The sequence below is a fragment of the Musa acuminata genome, chromosome BXJ1-10 (genome assembly GCF_036884655.1).
Source record: "Musa acuminata AAA Group cultivar baxijiao chromosome BXJ1-10, Cavendish_Baxijiao_AAA, whole genome shotgun sequence".
Taxonomy (NCBI): domain Eukaryota; kingdom Viridiplantae; phylum Streptophyta; class Magnoliopsida; order Zingiberales; family Musaceae; genus Musa; species Musa acuminata.
The window spans coordinates 32,291,363-32,308,418 of NC_088336.1; the positions used below are offsets into that span (position 1 = coordinate 32,291,363).

Consider the following 17,056-nt stretch of genomic DNA (forward strand, 5'->3'; position numbering starts at 1 on the left):
CAGAGAGACACAAGGTCAAATAGATAAAACAAGCAAAACCCCAAATCTGACATGTTTTATTATTCTCTTATTCAAGCAAATGCCATAATCTCTAAGCAAATACACGAAAGCAAGAATATGGTGTAGTTATGTGGTGATGATGGGTGGTAGACGGTCGGACTTGGCGCCGAGGATACGAGCCTTGGTGTCGGGGATGAATTCCATCCCGGGCAACTGTGTCACCACCCCTTCATACGTAACTCTGTAGGATAGCTTAGAAGATGTCCTGGAAGGTCATGGTCTCCAACATTATTACTGGAATACAGATCCCAGTACTTGTCTGCGATCCTGTCAACCTTCTGCACACACTCCAAGCTCTCTGGGTGGAGGAAGACATCATCAAGCAATCCAAGGTGCTCATACCAAAGAGCCATCCGGAAACCATGGATCTGTCCCTTGCCGGCTCTCTAGTTGACAGACGAAATGGTTGGTATGCTCCCATTGCAAGCTCAGAATCCCTGTTTCCATCCATTGACCTCTGATTGATGTTGGCAGACCCATATTTATAATATACTCGTCATCAACAGACACCAAAAGTTTGGGGTAATTAAGATTTCATTAACACTTGAATGGAGACAGAGTTCAATAAGCACCCCAAGCCTCCGTAAGATCTGATTTAGATTAGCATGAAATAGACCAGATGTTGATGGGCTTTGGTACCTGGAAATGCTCGATTAAGAATAAAACAATTTGCATCCATAAAGGATGCAAAGAAAGATTCTATAGTATGAACTAGTGATGTGACTAAACAAAAAAGAGTTTGCATTACCAAAACATGAAGTGCTAATTGTTGCAGGATAAAACTATATCTGATTATGCTTGATTTGAATCAGGTGATGATTATATTACGGTCTACAACAAGAATTGTGGACGAAAAGCACCTAGTGTTCTTCGCAAAGAAAACCGTTAAATGCATAGAGCTAGTAAATATGAGTGTTAAGAAGAATACCAATCATCATCTTCGTATGAACATAGATCAGGAACCGCCTGGCCTCCTGAGCCCTGCTGTAGTCCGTATGTGGCTGTGGGTGCTCCTCAGGTTCGAATTCACCACTCTTCTTTACCTCCCGATTCCCTAAGAAGGTCAGATAGTCCTTTGGATTAGCTTCCATTCCTTTTGCCCGGAGAGATTGCGTGATGTCAGTATACAAACTTACTAACAATCTTCAGAGATAGCTCCTTAGGGATCAGATGCAACGCGTCGATTTCCTCAGGCTTGATATCATCAGCTTTCCATGCATAAGAGCTACCAAAGAAGTACTGGTTTTCAATAAAGATAAAGTTCTTCGCCCTACGGATGGCATTTATGTAGGCATCTTGAATGCTTCTGTCAATGGTATTATCCTTTTCACTAACAAGCCCAGCTCTAGTGGCATCCTCTGTGAGTGTCAGGAAAGCCAAAAGCAGCACCTCCGTCAATGTATCTGAAAAGCTGCACGTTCCAAGTCTCTCTGTCCTCTGGGAACATGACAGGGGAAGGCGGAATGATAACATGAGAGAGATATTGTAGCTGCACAAGAACATCTTTTCCTCGCTTTCTCCAACACTGCTCAAAATTGAATAAAACATCCCAAGCAAAGGGCCCTTCCAGCCATGAATGGATATCATGCCAAGGCTCTCTCCGTCCACCCTTTTTCATAGAAGCCTCTCGAAAATTTGGCTGATGGAAGTCCTCATGATGAGCTGTGTCCAACGTCCTGAACAGAGAATGGAATTGTGTGTCATACCTCCCTTCACAAAGGTCTATGCCCCCGACAAATCTCACAATCCTCCGCTGCCTCGAACTTCTGTTAGGCATCTCGTGGTCAACAATAACAATTTTCTGATGATGGCTGAACATGGCGGCAATTCGCATACATTTAGCACAGCGTCCACCATCATCAGGATATCGAGGGCAAAAAGCACAGTACATGGTTGTGTTGCGCAAATAGTTTGCAGTTTCCTCATTATGGGTTGCCATGTGACCATCTTTCTTCAGCGATCCTACTGAGGTTCTGTCGTCCCAGAGAAGCATAAGAACTCGAACACCTTCATTTGCCTTCATCTTAAGGAGCTCACCAAGTGTGATACCTCCACCAAGTTTTGGCCTCTTGGAGTCTCTTATCAGTGTGATTTCTGTGTGCACAGACCAACCGGCCATGTATATCAGATGATGTGCATTACTAATTGCATCAAAAATGTCCTCCCAGCACCTACGAGGCTCGTAGTTTCTCCCATCAGCAAGATTTTGAAGCATCAAGATTTCTGTGTACACCTCTCCCATCAATATTTTGAAGCATCAGAAATATTACTAATTGCATAAAAAAATGTCCTCCCAGCACTTCGTACACTTCTTGCCCAGTTACGGTCTCTTGAAGCATCAAAATATTGCACTTTCACATGGATCTTAGCATCTCCAACAGGGTTCCAGTCTTCGTCGCATATCTCAAGCCCTCTGTCGACCTCCTCACCAACGAGGATCTCAGTGACAGGCAAATAAGCCCCTTCCAGTCAGCGATGTTCCAACAGCATTGCCAACTTCAATAGTGAAGATGACATTTTCTGCCATATGGGCACAGTATATGCGAAAAGTCTCATACCAGCGTCGATTAGCAGGTTCATCTGGAATCATTCTGGTCCGACCACTTCGAGCCTCCTCCAAACCAATAGTAGCATAAAGTTGAGTATAGCTCTCGCCATGACCGACAGTAGTTTTTAGGTCTCCAACAAGCTGTTAGAAGAGTTTCAAGGTGCAGACAAGCATTAGAAGATTTAAAAAAAAAAAAGAAGATAACAAAACAATGTGACACAAGAAATCCATAATTTTATGCTACAATGACTGTCTATTCTTGGCTAATCAAAATAACCAGTCTATAAAATAATTTTCATCAATCAAAAGAGAATATAATGTTCTACTGGTCTGGTGGTAACGGACCATACAACTTTTTATCCTGTAGCATTTCCTTTTATTATTTTTCCACTAAAACTGAGAGGTGTAGTTCGGTATAATGCTCGGCATTCTTGTTTATTTCCAATACAAGAAATTGTGTAAACCAATATTAAGACAGTATTAAAACCTTTGTGTTGGGTGTTACAAGATAAGTTAAATACTGAAAGCTGAAAAGACTTGAATGAACAATGTATCTGAAAAGTCTTGAGTGTATTCAAGGCTCCAGAAACTGATCATGTCTGTTCTTCAACTAATTCAATGAAAAGGATTTACAAGAAAGCTTCTGACTTTGTAAAGCATATCATGTTTCCTAAACTGGATTTCTATGCAGAGTGCAACACTAAAACTAGTTTATTGAAATCTAGAGACAAGTAGTGTCAAATTCATTTATTCCAGAAAGCACACGTATCATTATGTGTTTACTGTGCGTTTTTAGGGAGACCGGAAGATATGCGGAAGTCACGCTAAAAAAGGTCGACAATAAAAGCACAAAGAATAATAATAAATAAAGATCAGAAGTGGCAAGACCTGAGTTCAGCTGGTATTCATCACAATCAAAGTTTGTACCTTGCGGAGGAACTTCCGAACACCACCTGAAGCTCTGCCCGGATTCTTCGGCGAGTCTGCTTCAAAAATTGTAGCATGGAGCATTCCGTGTAGAAAACTCGGAGCCATCCGTTACCTTGTTACCCAGTTCCAGACTGTGTACACACATAAATAGAATAACATCAGAGGAAACAGATTTGAAGTCCTACCGAGCTGATGCAAATAGCAGAAATGAAGGAAAAAAGATGTCACCTTCAATAACGGAGTCACCGAACGATCGGATCTGCCTCCCACGGCACACCGTTGAAACCTACACAATCAACCAATTTGATGGCCGAGTCAAAGTCGAACCATACAAGTAGGAAATCAAGTGCAAGAGCGTCATGGTTCTACATCAAGGATCCAATTTAGCTCAAGAACAATCGAAAATGAAAAACGAAAAAGAAGTCATCGAACGAGATGGATCCGAGGTAGCTTCACGTGAAACAATCGAAGCTGGATTCATCAGGCTTCAAACAAGAAGTAGCACAACCACGATCGAGCAAAGGGGGATTCCTCCATTATACTCACCTGACGAGGGAACATCACCTGGATCGGCGGAGCAAGTGATAAATCGGAGGCGAAGGGTAAGGAGATGGAGGGAGAAATGGAGGAAGAGAGTTCACTGCCTCTCAATGCTAGTTTAGGTCTCATATATATAGAAAAAGCGTAGTGAATACATCAAGAGGGACGAGTAGCGGGAATTGAGAAGAGCCTATGGAAAGTGGGAAGGATGACAATGTGATATTAACAAATAAAAGAAATAACAAAAAGGTAGATTTTGTATACATCACTCTGCTCTTATCAAAATTTCATATTGGTCCCTCAAGACTTTAAAATATCACCTAACGCCTATATATATATATATAAATAATCCCCAAATATTCTTATTTATACCAAATATTCTGTGAAAACTCATTAATATAAATAGAAAATATTTTATGTATTTTATAAACTCAAATAAAATTAACTCTTTTTTGGATGGATGGTAATAGCTGTGGAGGAAGATATAAGCTACATTAAAATTTGTAATAGTATATGCTATTTAAAATTTTACAATGATATATATGTAAGATTCCTTAAAATAATTAGACTTTGACAGGTCAAATACACGTCAACTTAACTAACTTTTATCAATCTCAATATTCCAAATCCAAATTCTTCCAAGATCAACCCTTCCCAAATCAAGCCAGTCACCTCGAACTACGATGAGTTGACTTCAACATCAACTTTCCTTCATCAAGTCATTATAAAGACAAAGGACTACAAAAAGTTATGGCATCTTTATGTGTTTTCTAAACCTTTTATAAGCTTTCCTTTTACAAGTCTTTTCAATTTTGAGAAAACAGAGTAACAAATTCCACCATATATAACTAAAGGGCAAACAAATACAATTGTCCAGCTGATGTTCTTTAGTGGAATATACGTTATTATTATATTTCTGAAGGTATAGCAAATTCTTTCTGATACAGGCAATGAAAAGAACCCAAAAAAAAAAAGATAAAAAGAAAACAAGTGTGTTAAGCAACTGGAGAAGGACATCACATTTCTTTATCTATTGTTAATAGTAGCTCTGGATAGGATCAATATAAAAATACCATCTAAATTTTAGACACTAGAAAAAGACCATACTCTGACCAGTATAAAATACAGCGGAAATGAGGATGCAACATTGCGAAGGTCATGTGGTTGATCGATAATAATCACATTGTGTAAAATATATTTCTCTCTCCTCCAGTCGTCGTCCCCGAGTCCTAAAGATGCCGGGTCCATGACATAGAGTAAGGGTCTTTTTAAATCATCCACTGTTTATTTTGACTCCTAGTTCACAGCCATGATGATGCCTTGAGGAGAATCATCTATTGTTATATCAATATCATCATACGTTGTATTTGGTCTTTTTCAACTATAGTTTTGGTCTTTTTCATGTGAGGATAACAAATGACATGAAACCACAACAAATAAAATGTAAGTTGACAACTACTGCTCGGGTAGGTTTTTAGAGCAGTGAAATATAACATTAATCTAACTATTAATCCATTGTCGGCCTAGAGATCATGAACAACTTGCCCACTCATGCTACCAAATTGATGATGTTTTGGACTATCCAAAGGGAATATGAAGGGGTCAACACATCATCACTCACAAGATTTTACCTAATAAAATACTTCTAGGATCAAACCAGCTAGGCAATAGCTGAGTCATCGTCTGTATCATCTTCTTCAGAGCTGAAGAATTCTCACAGGAGGCTCAGTTCACATGCATCAGCTCAAGGATTCAGTTAATGACTTCTCATAAATCTTGTCATCTTGAGACATGGGAAAAAGAAGAGGTAGAAGCAGCTATTAGACTAAATGCCTAACTACTTTAAGGTACATGTATGGTGTTGCATAATGTTCCTAATTGCTTGGCATGACATATGAGAGATTGAGATTGAGATGAAAGGAACAATCCGCCAGGTTTTGGAAGGCCAATCAAGTTGAGCAGGTTTTAGAAGGACTAAATAATAAAATTGCATGTGATCAAATTAGCTATTATATGCAAATGCAAGTAAACTACCGAAGAGGGTTACAGTCTGGAACTAAAATAGTGAAAGCAATAACAAGCAGATCAAGACTATGAAATTTCCATTTAGACTTCTGTTAGAAAATAGCTTCAAGTCAATGATGAAGCATCTTGATCGCAAATCACATTACAGAATGCAGTAATTTCTTGTTATTTGTGGTTCTGGTGGTGAATGCTCCAATTTATCTTCTATGCTAGTAGGAAAAGATGAACTCTGTAAGACAATTGCTTGATAAATAGCCAATTTCTTCGTAGCCACTGATGTGTCGTTCTCCCCCTTCTATTTCTCTTCTTCAACGTTTTTTAGTGTTTTTTTCCTATATGATTTGCTTTTTATCTGATATCGGCCTTGTTCTCTTAAGGTTTTCGTGTTCCTGGTAACGATCTATCATCTATGCTAGCACTTCTCCTCTGCTCACAGGCATGTGTGCTAGTGAATCCCAGATAGCACCCTAATCTGCTCTAATACGAACATGGCACATTTTGACCTAAAAACCTTTGGTTACCTTCGTCCTTTCTTAATGCTACCCGAGCACAAACTACTTGAATGCATTCCCTGTGTCTTTCCATGCCAGAAACGTTGCATCCTTACATGCGTTCCTAATAACCGTCTCAATAATGGATCAATTCAAAGAGAGCAAGCAAGGTAGTGAATACCAGAGTGTCATCCACGAGAAGCATGTAGAGAATCGGCGACGATGACCCTATGCACTTCCATCTGAACCACCGCCTTTCCTTCTCAGGCCTCGATCGGAGCATCGCGTCTCCGGTTGCGTAATAGGGAGGAGGAGGAGGAGACTTCCAAATGGCGTAAAAGAGAAGCGGGAAAGGGCGGGACAGAGACCAGATTTGCGTTTGGCGACCGGTATTTGAAGGCCGAGATGGGGCTCGTCACTGGTCTCCCGTGGAAGTTTCTGGAGACGCGCACCTGATGGGCCGTTGTTGGGTGCTTTTAGGGGCTCATCCGAGCTAAGCCTAAGACAAGATTCAATCGGATTCGGGTCGGACTCAGGCTAGGGGACATTGAGCCCAATTTCACAACTCTATGACTCATGCATTTAGAATTGCAAATCAATTTTAGTTATAATAAAACAGAAAAAACAATTAAAAATATATACCATATTAATTACTGAATAATTGTACCCAACAAAATTACACCAAAGCAGCAGTCTCGATTAAGAGCACCTTTTAATGTATCCAATTCTTGACATGGGTGGCCAATGGCTACGCGACAATTCACTTTGGGCACAGTAGTTGTCATACGTTACATGCACATATTTCTTGGGACAAACTATGTTACCCCGGTGACCATTTATTTAAAGCTAACGAACTACCTCAACGGTTCAACCAAGGCGTCGCCTTTTGGCACGCACAGTGAGGTGAGATAACGTAGTAAATGTGCTCATGTGCCATCTTCTCCTCGCCTGACATTAATTGGGATCCACTGCTACTGTGATTTGACTGCCGTCCATCAACATTTCATGCATGCATCGGACTTCCATGGTGAGGTGGTGAAGGAAAAGCTGCCGGACCTTTCTAACTCCATTCTCGTTCATCCCCAAAGTTATGCAGACGGGAGAGGGTAGATAGTCTCCATCCTTATATGCATGCATCGGCCATGCACGCATTGATCATCACTGCAGCGAAGCACCGTCTGCTGGGGATTTGTCTCCTGTCTCCTTGATTTCGCTGGCTTATAGTGCAGCTAAAACTACTGGGGATAGGATAAATGGGATCGATCTGTGAAGGCATGGGTTGATGTTCTTGGGTGGGTCTTTCGTCGATCCTGTTCTTGGGTGGGTACAAGAACAGTAACATAAATATCGGTCCTTCGTCGATCGATCTGACCGAACCAAGGCGGAACGTTTCGAGGGTTAACGATAATTAGTTCGTGGGCGGAAAGTTTATCTTGCCAAAGAAACTCAAACCCGCTATCGGTAGATCGTCATGCGTAAGCTCATATCATTTCTCTTGGCCTATGTTAGGAAGATCATGATCACCAGATGATTGCTTGCTTCGTGTCGATGGCCACCCACCTCCATTAGCCAACAGAAAACTCCATCGCAAATGACTACTTTAATCTCAGTGGATCTCTTGTTTCTTAATAGCAAGAACTATTCTTAGCATGCTCGACGATGATCGATTTGTCGTCGTCTCCGCACTAACAAGTAATGAAGTAGCGGTTTTATTCTTATCTATCTACTCGCCAAGAAGGTCGTCTTTAGAGATCAACCCTTTTTACTGGGTAGAGTGCACAGCCTCATGAGCACAAGAAGAACACAGACCACGCAGGCACAGACAAGCATGCAAGAAGAATTAAATGAGTTATATTCATGGCCGTTGGTGCAGGAGTTTATTACCAGTGTACTGTGGGTGGTTACGGGTCGATGGCCACGCTTCACCGACAGCTCCTCTGCCACCTTCTGTGCCTCCCTTGCACGTTCTTCTCCAATTTATAATCTCGCCCTCCCACTCCGCCCCCGTCAAGTTAACCATGACAGTAGCTGCTCCCTCTCTATCTATTTCCGGTTCAAAGCCGGCAGCTTTTGTACTTTGTCGTCAGTGAAAGCAGGCTCATCTTTACTCCACTGGCTTGATCCTCTCTCTCGCTCTCTCTCCCTTCTTCTTCCGGCATTCTGTGTCAGATTACCGGTGGTTTCTTAACAACAACATGGTACAGTCGAAGAAGTTCCGAGGAGTCCGGCAGCGCCACTGGGGCTCCTGGGTCTCTGAGATAAGACATCCTCTCCTGTAAGTACTACACTGCTCTCTGCACATTGTACGCATGCTATTCTTTTCCTCTCCAGCTATGTGTGAATAGTAGCGTAAGTCTTGAAGCGTAATGAAGACAATGGAAGCATCATTTTCCATCTTTCTTGCCGTGGTGTTGCGCGCAGGAAGCGAAGGGTGTGGCTTGGCACCTTCGAGACGGCAGAGGAGGCCGCCCGAGCCTACGACGAGGCCGCGGTGCTCATGAGCGGACGCAACGCGAAGACCAACTTCCCGGTGCCCCGCACCCCGGAGGGCGACGCCGCCGCCGCCGCCGACGCCTCCTCCAAGGCCCTGTCGGAGGTCCTCAGCGCCAAGCTCCGCAAGTGCTGCAAGACCACCCCCTCCTCCTCCCTCACCTGCCTCCGGCTCGACACCGAGAAGTCTCACATCGGGGTCTGGCAGAAGCGCCCCGGCACCCGCGACGGCTCCAGCTGGGTCATGACCGTGGAGCTCGGCAACGCGAGCCACGGCCGAGAAGACGCCGGCGAGGCGATGATGGCGCCGACGTCGTCCCTCGCTGTGGAGGGGGTGTCGTCCCAGGAGGCGGTCGGAGGGATGGACGAGGAGGAGAGGCTGGCGTTGCAGATGATAGAAGAGCTCCTCGGCAGGAACCGCCCAACCTCTCCCTCCCATGCAGGGATAGAAGGTGAAGACAGCTTTTTCCTCTAGTGGCCATGGCAGCTGAAGCCGACTCAGTTTGGTTGGATGCTTTGTTTGTGAATACAACCATATATGGATCAGTAGATCCACCCCGCCATTAGCCCCTTAATCAGTCTCCCTCAACACGTCAACCACTGCAAGCACCCATCGGACCTATATGTGTCTCTGTTTCCTCATCTGAAAGCATATAATTATGTCATGTTACATGAGAGTGATGCAGATGAAACAAGAAAGCTATAGTCTACTCCAACTTACCGTTAATAGATATGATAAAGCTCAGATGCTTGACCTCTTGTTCTGTGGTGGAATGAGATCCTTTTCTGCAACATACACATATCCTTTTCCAACGGCTGCATCTATCTACAATAATGGCTGAACAGTGGAGAAGATCACGAAAAAAGAGAAAGAGATATTTAACCACAGCTTCCTTCATTCTTGTTTTGTTTTATCTAAGAATAGAATCAAGAACTGGCAATCATGCATCACAGTCCCAAGAATGGAAGAGATACCCTTGCAAGTTTTGTGTACTTGTGTTGTGCGAAGAAGAGATCGGAAATAGCATAAGAATAAGGATAAAGTAGTCTGATGTTGAAGATTGGGCCTCTGCTGCATGCAAGCGTATCGAGTCCTTGTCACAAGGAAAAGCTTCTTGATCTCGCCAATGATGTGGAGAGAATTCAAAGTTAGATCATTCCAAATTACTAAACTCATACGAAAAGACTGAAAGAATCGGAGGAATGGGATTCAGATTAGTCGGAAGGATGGGTGCTGACTGAGGCAGAAACTTACACATCAAATGTCACTTCCAAACCACATGCATGCTCGCTCAAGCCTCTCTCCGATACTACTACTCGACTACTTAATGCATCGGAGAGAAGAAGAAGAAGAAACAAAACCCAGGAGACGTGGGGTTGGAAATCTTTTACATCGTCACGGTGCACCAGACTTGTGACAGTATAATTCTCGCCATTATACATGAGCAGCTGCAGTGTATTCTACCATCAAAATCGATCATGACAGCAGAAACAATCTTAGGAAATTATATGAACAACCAACACTCCAACGAGGACCACCATCAATGCACAATCAATGGCTAGCAAACACATTTGACGCCTTTTATCTCTCCGAATACATCGATCATAAGACGCCGAAAACTACAGGAAGCTACAGCTGTTGCTTGTGATTTTTCTTTGGGCATGAACGAGCCAATGAAACCTTAAGTGAAGCACCATGAATTATCAACAGATCCCAACATGGGAAGGTAGCGCAAGGAAAGCACCGTAAAGGATCAGCCATTTGATTCACGCGAGGGTCAGAGAGAAGGAAGGTTGTGGTGCAAGGTCCCCAACTCCGGGTACATCAATAAAAGCTAGGGCAGATGAGTGACGACGAGAAGGACTCCACGGGCAGATGGGCTCAATGAATGCGCCACACTATTGAGGAATAAGGGAAAAGGAATAAAGTCAGGTCGGATGCTTTGAGGCTTTTGTTGTGAGTGAATGGAGTTACTTGCAGCTGTTTAGCTGTAAGTTTAGGTTAAGAAGAGTAGGCAAGAAGGAACTGAGGCCTCTCGTCCTCGCAATCAATGCTTCTACCGCATATTTTGTGCAATAATGGGTCTTTTGCTTTTTGGTGAAAACAAGTACTTTTACGACCTAAAATTCAACATGTGGAATGGAATGATGTACATTACAGGATTCAAAAGCAGCTATTGTAGCTTTGGGTGTTGGCACTGTTGTTCTTGCAATGCTCTTGATGTCTCTCTGCACCAGCCTGTAAATTAGGTAAGCATTGGAAGATCACTGATCGCTCTACTTGGTAAGAAAAGGGTGAGAATGATTGACCAATAGAACATGCATGAAGAACACAACAGTACCAACAAAGAACTCACAGCTCTCAAGATGGAGAGATGGAGTTGTAGTAGAAACTTACCATGTCGTTTAAACACGAGGCAAAGTATTGTGTAGATCCTAATTGTAGCTTTGAAATCTAAAGCGAATATCTACTTGTGCTGTGAAGCTTTGACTCTCATGAGAAAGTGTTTTCATTGGAATTCTTGCCTTGTGACCATCTAAAGCAAAGAGAAGTGTTTTATTATTATTATTATTATTATTATTATTATTATTATTATGTTAGAAAGAACAAATAGCTGCAGTTAATACTAAATCTGCAACATTATTAGCCTTCTCTTTAAAAAGCTTCACCCAAATACTACTGTAAAAACCAGAAACAAACAGATTTTTAATTAACAGAAAACAAAAAGGAATAAAGTTTGTGATCATATGTAAAGTATAACATATGGTAAATGCACTTAGTATATCTTATTTTTCTTTTATATTTATATTATTTACAAGTGAAGGCCCATCTATATGGCTCAACCATATAGGGCCCTGCTTGATTTAGTTCACAAGGCTTCTAATCAGGCCCATGCCTCATGATATTTTATTTACTGAAAAAGATATTGAATTATTTATATATAATTTCCTTTGCTAATATGAATACAATTGATTCCAATCGTGCCGTAAAAGACTCGATCAATGATTGAGCTGCATGATTTATGCCCAATGTAAAATGTCAAAAAATATTCGACACATATAAGGAATTCGATAGCTAATCAGCACGTAGAGAATATATAATCATCATATCGAGGTTAGCATGGGCGGAAGTGGCCTAAGTCATTATTCGTTTATCTGTCTGAATGGATAATAGTCTAAGGGAAATCGGTTCGAGCTTGTCTCTCTCATATCGCTCATGCGGACAAAACATCAAAAGAAGATATTTGGATAGTTACAAGTTATGCCCCACTGGTATAACAGGGGATGCTTCTTTCGAGAAAAATCTATACCTAAAAGGAATCTTGGATTAACTTGACCGTCGATAACAATGAATCGAGGAATTTCTCCCGACATCAATCTTAATACTAACATTTTGGAAGTAAGACACTCCATCTCAAAATCATTTTCGAGTCACTCCAAAGTCACATTAGAATTATCTCATACACTCATGCGCATTCGGATATGGATCATGTGAATTAGACGTTGATGACAATTTCTTTAACACATTAGTACCACATGATTTTTCATTTCTTTTCGGATGATATAATAAAGCATTATTAAAATCTTTCACTTCATTTTATTATCGATTTGAGCATATGTCAAAAACCTATTAGACTTTGATTTTATATAGATTAATATTCAATCGAGCGTTAGAGATTTTCTTGACTCCACTAAACCTCCTTGCACATCCAAGTTAGACTAATCATGATATCATGGACATTTCCCGTATCACCAAGCAAATCAAGTTTTATTTAACTAATTTATAATAGTAATAAAACATGACAATGTACACTAATATTTGGAATTCATATTACTCTCCTCGCTAAAGATGACGATTTCATATCAAAATATCGTAACGGAACATTATAACGGTTTCGGTCCAGCCTGCCACAGCCGTCGTGGCGTCCTCCCCAATCCCGATATATTATTGAAAGCAACACGAAAAGAAGGCATCGAAGTCGAGGGAATAAAACCCGAGATATGCTGTTCCTCCCTCGAATATTCCCTCTCTCCGTCCCCGGCATATTCCGATTCCCCCCTTCCCCTTCGCTCCTTCCTCCGCTATATCATCCCTTCGCCCCTCCTCCTCTTCTTACATTACTGCCTGTTTGTTTCCTACATTGGATTTCGATCGCAGAAAAGTTTGGTACTTGGAGATGAAATTCGGGAAGAGTCTTGGTAACCAGATCGAGGACGCGCTGCCGGAGTGGCGGGACAAGTTCCTATCATACAAGGACCTCAAGAAGCGCCTCAAGCTCATCTCCGGTGGCGGCGGAGAGAGGCTAGCCAAACGGCCCAAGGTGGCCGACGATGTGGGGCCTGGGGATCGCGATCCTTCCTCGGCGCCGGAAAGCGCGGCGATGCCGGTGGTCGAGGAGGAGGAGGATTTCATGAGGCTCCTTGAGGCCGAGCTCGACAAGTTCAATACCTTCTTCGTTGAGAAGGAGGAAGAGTACATCATACGCCAGAAGGTCTCCTCTCTCTTCCCTTTCTACATGTTTTGCCTTTTTCCCTGGTTTCAAGCATGGGAAACGCATCTTTTGTCACGATAGAGGTGGGAAAACTCGATCTCGTCTCAAAGTTGGTGTGGGTGATCAGATCGATGGTTCTATTTGCTTGTTCTCATAATTCCATCAAACAGAGCTCAAAGGGAATCTTTCTGTCGATCGATCAACCGATTCAAATAGAAAAAGAATTCCATGAATTCCTAAAAAAATTTGATGAACAAACAATTATTGCAATGCAAGCTTTCTTCGAAGGAAAAGTAATTTTATTTATCGAATGAGAAAGCCTACTTAACTTGCTGTTTATCATAATAAATTAAGAGTATTTCATTAGAAGTCGCTGCTGGGAATTGCGGTGCAGCTTGTTAAATCCTATCTTCATCAATGTCGGTTTGCAGGACCTACAGGATCGAGTTGTGGAAGCCATCTCGAAGGATTCCAAGGAGGAGTTGATGAAAGTGAGAAAGGAAATTGTAGACCTCCATGGAGAGATTGTCCTCCTCGAGAACTACAGTGCCCTCAACTATACTGGTACATTGCCCAAATCCCATCCATGTCAAAGTATTTGTCATTTAGCTTGCTATAATTTTACTCTCTTCAACACTAAAGCAACTCTTTTTAGACTCAATTTGATAGTTTTTATTCGAAATCCTCGCAAAACTTTGGATCATTTTTGTTTTGTTTTTTTTCCATTAAACTTTGTCACTGGACATGGATAGAACAACTTCCATCTCTGTTGTGTGGAAACAATCTGCTTAGTGCCACTTATTGTAATTAGTCCAGTATGAATTATATATATATTTTTTCACTTGCAAGTAAACAACCTATACTACATTTCAGATATACTAATAGGTGATAGTAAATTAATTGAATATTTATTTAAATAATTCGACTCATGTTACATTGTAACAGTGGCATTAATTTGTGTTGGATGGACGTCCATATTCTAGAATAAAACACTCAAGCCCCAACACCACATTGTTAACACAATAACCCAACACATTTAGTCATTGGATTACTCTTGTTAACCCAATGTGGCGAAATCCATTAAAGCTAAAGAAACGGTAAATATTGTTCCCATCAGCTGGGTGAGTCAAAATATGTCATATCTATTTCATGTTGAATCTTAAACTTTAGAATGACTATCTCTGGATTGCCAAACTCAGGAGACCAACTTTACTTTTCAGATATCCAACTAACCATTTCATGCTTTAAAACTGAATTTTGATAGATTCCTAACAGAAGATAGCTTTGGTTTTCCTTGTAATTTGCCATGGATATTGTAGAAACTAGCTGGGTAACTTGTGCTGCAAAAAATTGCAGGAGTTTCCGAGTTAAGAATTATGCTGTACAAGTTTTTTGCTTTGTTCAATTGGTTAAACGAAGTCAACTGCAGAGAGTTCCATGTGTAAAAGTTGTGTATCTCAGTATAGGCCATGGACTTTTATAGTTCAAATTTGTCTTGTAATATCTTTTGCCGAATTTTAACTGGTTATACCATACGAGGTGCAGAAATTAAATAGGTAAAAGTTGTGTATCCCAATATTTTACGCCCTTTGAAATGTAACACATCACCCCATTATTGTAACTTGCTGAAAGGTTTTTGTCTATATATTCTGGCAGAACTCGATATATGCTACATGTAAGCCTCTTTGAGAATGCATAATAGCATTTTAGAATTTAGATATTAGGTTCTTATATATGTATCCTCTGGAATTGCATGCAAAATTGAACACATAAGTAGTATGCAAGAAATATCCTATTCGTAATATATACATGGAAAAAGAAAACATTAATTCATGTTGAATTTTAAGTTGTCTCGTACGACTTGGTATATGACTTGCATTTGCACTTGAGTTTGGATGCATGAATATTTGACATAAATTGATATGGTCTCATTATGTTTCCATAACATACTTTCCTAAACACAAGGATTGCACTTCCAATTTGGTAGTTTTGTATCTATATTCTTAGGCACTTTTTTTATGTATGTGAGGTTTTATCATTTTCACGTATCCCTGTGAAGCTACGTTATTATTTATTTACTCATGCTGAAAATTTTATATTTAATATCAAACACAAATATTTTCCGGAGTTATACTGCTCAATTGCTTGCTGTTTGCACCATAGATATATCAATGATGCAAAAAATTTTGAAGCACCACAGCAGGAATCTAGAGTTACAACTTTGTGTAGGATGTCATTCTGTAGGAACAGCTAAACTTCTGTAGAACCGCTATAGGTCATTGCCGGTGACCTGTCCAAAATAGGATGATAAATTTAAAGAAATAGTATGAAATATTACAAAGAATAAAAAAGTTATGTTAACAAACCCCAATTCTGCAAAAGGGCTAATTGTGTTTCTTTGTGTTGTACATGCAGGGCTAGCGAAAATACTGAAGAAGTATGACAAGAGAACAGGAGCACTTATTCGTCAGCCATTTATCCAAAAGGTGCTGCAGCAGCCCTTCTTCACCACTGATGTGTTATACAAACTTGTGAAGGAGTGTGAGGCCATGCTAGACCGACTCTTCCCCAAGATCGAAACATCGACATCCGTGGAAGACTGTGACGGGCAGAACAGGGAGCAGAAGCCGGCAAAACCGAGATCCTCATTGGTTGGAGGAGTTCCAGAGTCGGAGGAGATTGAATACATGGAGAGCTCGTACATGAAGAGTACCATTGCGGCCTTGCGGGCCATGAAAGAGATCAGGGGTGGAAGTTCCACCGTGAGCTTTTTCTCATTGCCTCCCTTGAAGAGCAATGGATTGGAAGAAAGGTGGAACAATGTTCCTGTATTAGAACAAGCAGCCAAGTGATCATAAAAGAAAGTGAATCTTTGAGTTTGCTTTGAGAAGGTTATCCATCTCCATTCTCAAGTCCTCCCTCCCCCTCCCCCTCCCCCTCCCCCTCCCCCTTTTTTGTATCTTATAAGCTTACCTACATTAGTTTTTAGAATCCATACATGCAATAACGGTATTATGTGTAAATTTGAACATGCAGAGGTTGAATCAGAGGAATTCAGCTTGACTGGTTACGATGTTATAAGTTTATGATCTCTGCTCTGTATGTCTTTCCATAACCATGAAATGCTGTTTCAACCTTTTTTTGAGCCATAAATCCATGCCCGACTCATTTGCTTAAAACCTTTCGAGTTGCCAGCATGAACAGGACCTACTGACAGAAGGGTATGGTCCATGAATAGTTTATTTATCTTTCTTAAAGTTCAATCATATTGAATCGAACCATTATTATTATTAGTTGACAAATCTGGACGATAGATCAGTGGATCCTGACATCAGGATCAGTGGATCCTGACATCAAGATCACTTTATAAATAGTATAACATTTTCTTAGAGACAATCTGACGTTGCAGAAGGATTAAAATAATGGAGCCGACAGCTCACAAGGAATTCGAACAGCTACTTAAACATTTTCTTAGAGAC

At 41.1% G+C, this 17,056-nt stretch overlaps 2 protein-coding genes and 1 pseudogene across 2 annotated transcripts; 2 read left to right on the plus strand and 1 right to left on the minus strand.

The window, feature by feature from the left end:
* Window positions 1-20: 20 nt before the first annotated feature.
* Window positions 21-6,759, minus strand: LOC103969339 (phospholipase D alpha 1-like; annotated as a pseudogene).
* Window positions 6,760-8,600: 1,841 nt separating this feature from the next.
* LOC103969341 (ethylene-responsive transcription factor WIN1-like) lies at window positions 8,601-9,749 on the plus strand. Its single transcript, XM_009382841.3, has 2 exons — window positions 8,601-8,869; window positions 9,016-9,749. The coding sequence occupies exons 1-2, from the start codon at window positions 8,790-8,792 to the stop codon at window positions 9,557-9,559; spliced, it is 624 nt and encodes a 207-aa protein (XP_009381116.2). The 5' UTR covers window positions 8,601-8,789; the 3' UTR covers window positions 9,560-9,749.
* Window positions 9,750-13,085: 3,336 nt separating this feature from the next.
* LOC135596251 (SPX domain-containing protein 1-like) lies at window positions 13,086-16,647 on the plus strand. The gene is made up of 3 exons (XM_065088285.1): window positions 13,086-13,577; window positions 14,009-14,141; window positions 15,993-16,647. Exons 1-3 carry the CDS (start codon window positions 13,263-13,265, stop codon window positions 16,427-16,429), a joined length of 885 nt encoding a protein of 294 aa, XP_064944357.1. The 5' UTR covers window positions 13,086-13,262; the 3' UTR covers window positions 16,430-16,647.
* Window positions 16,648-17,056: the final 409 nt, after the last annotated feature.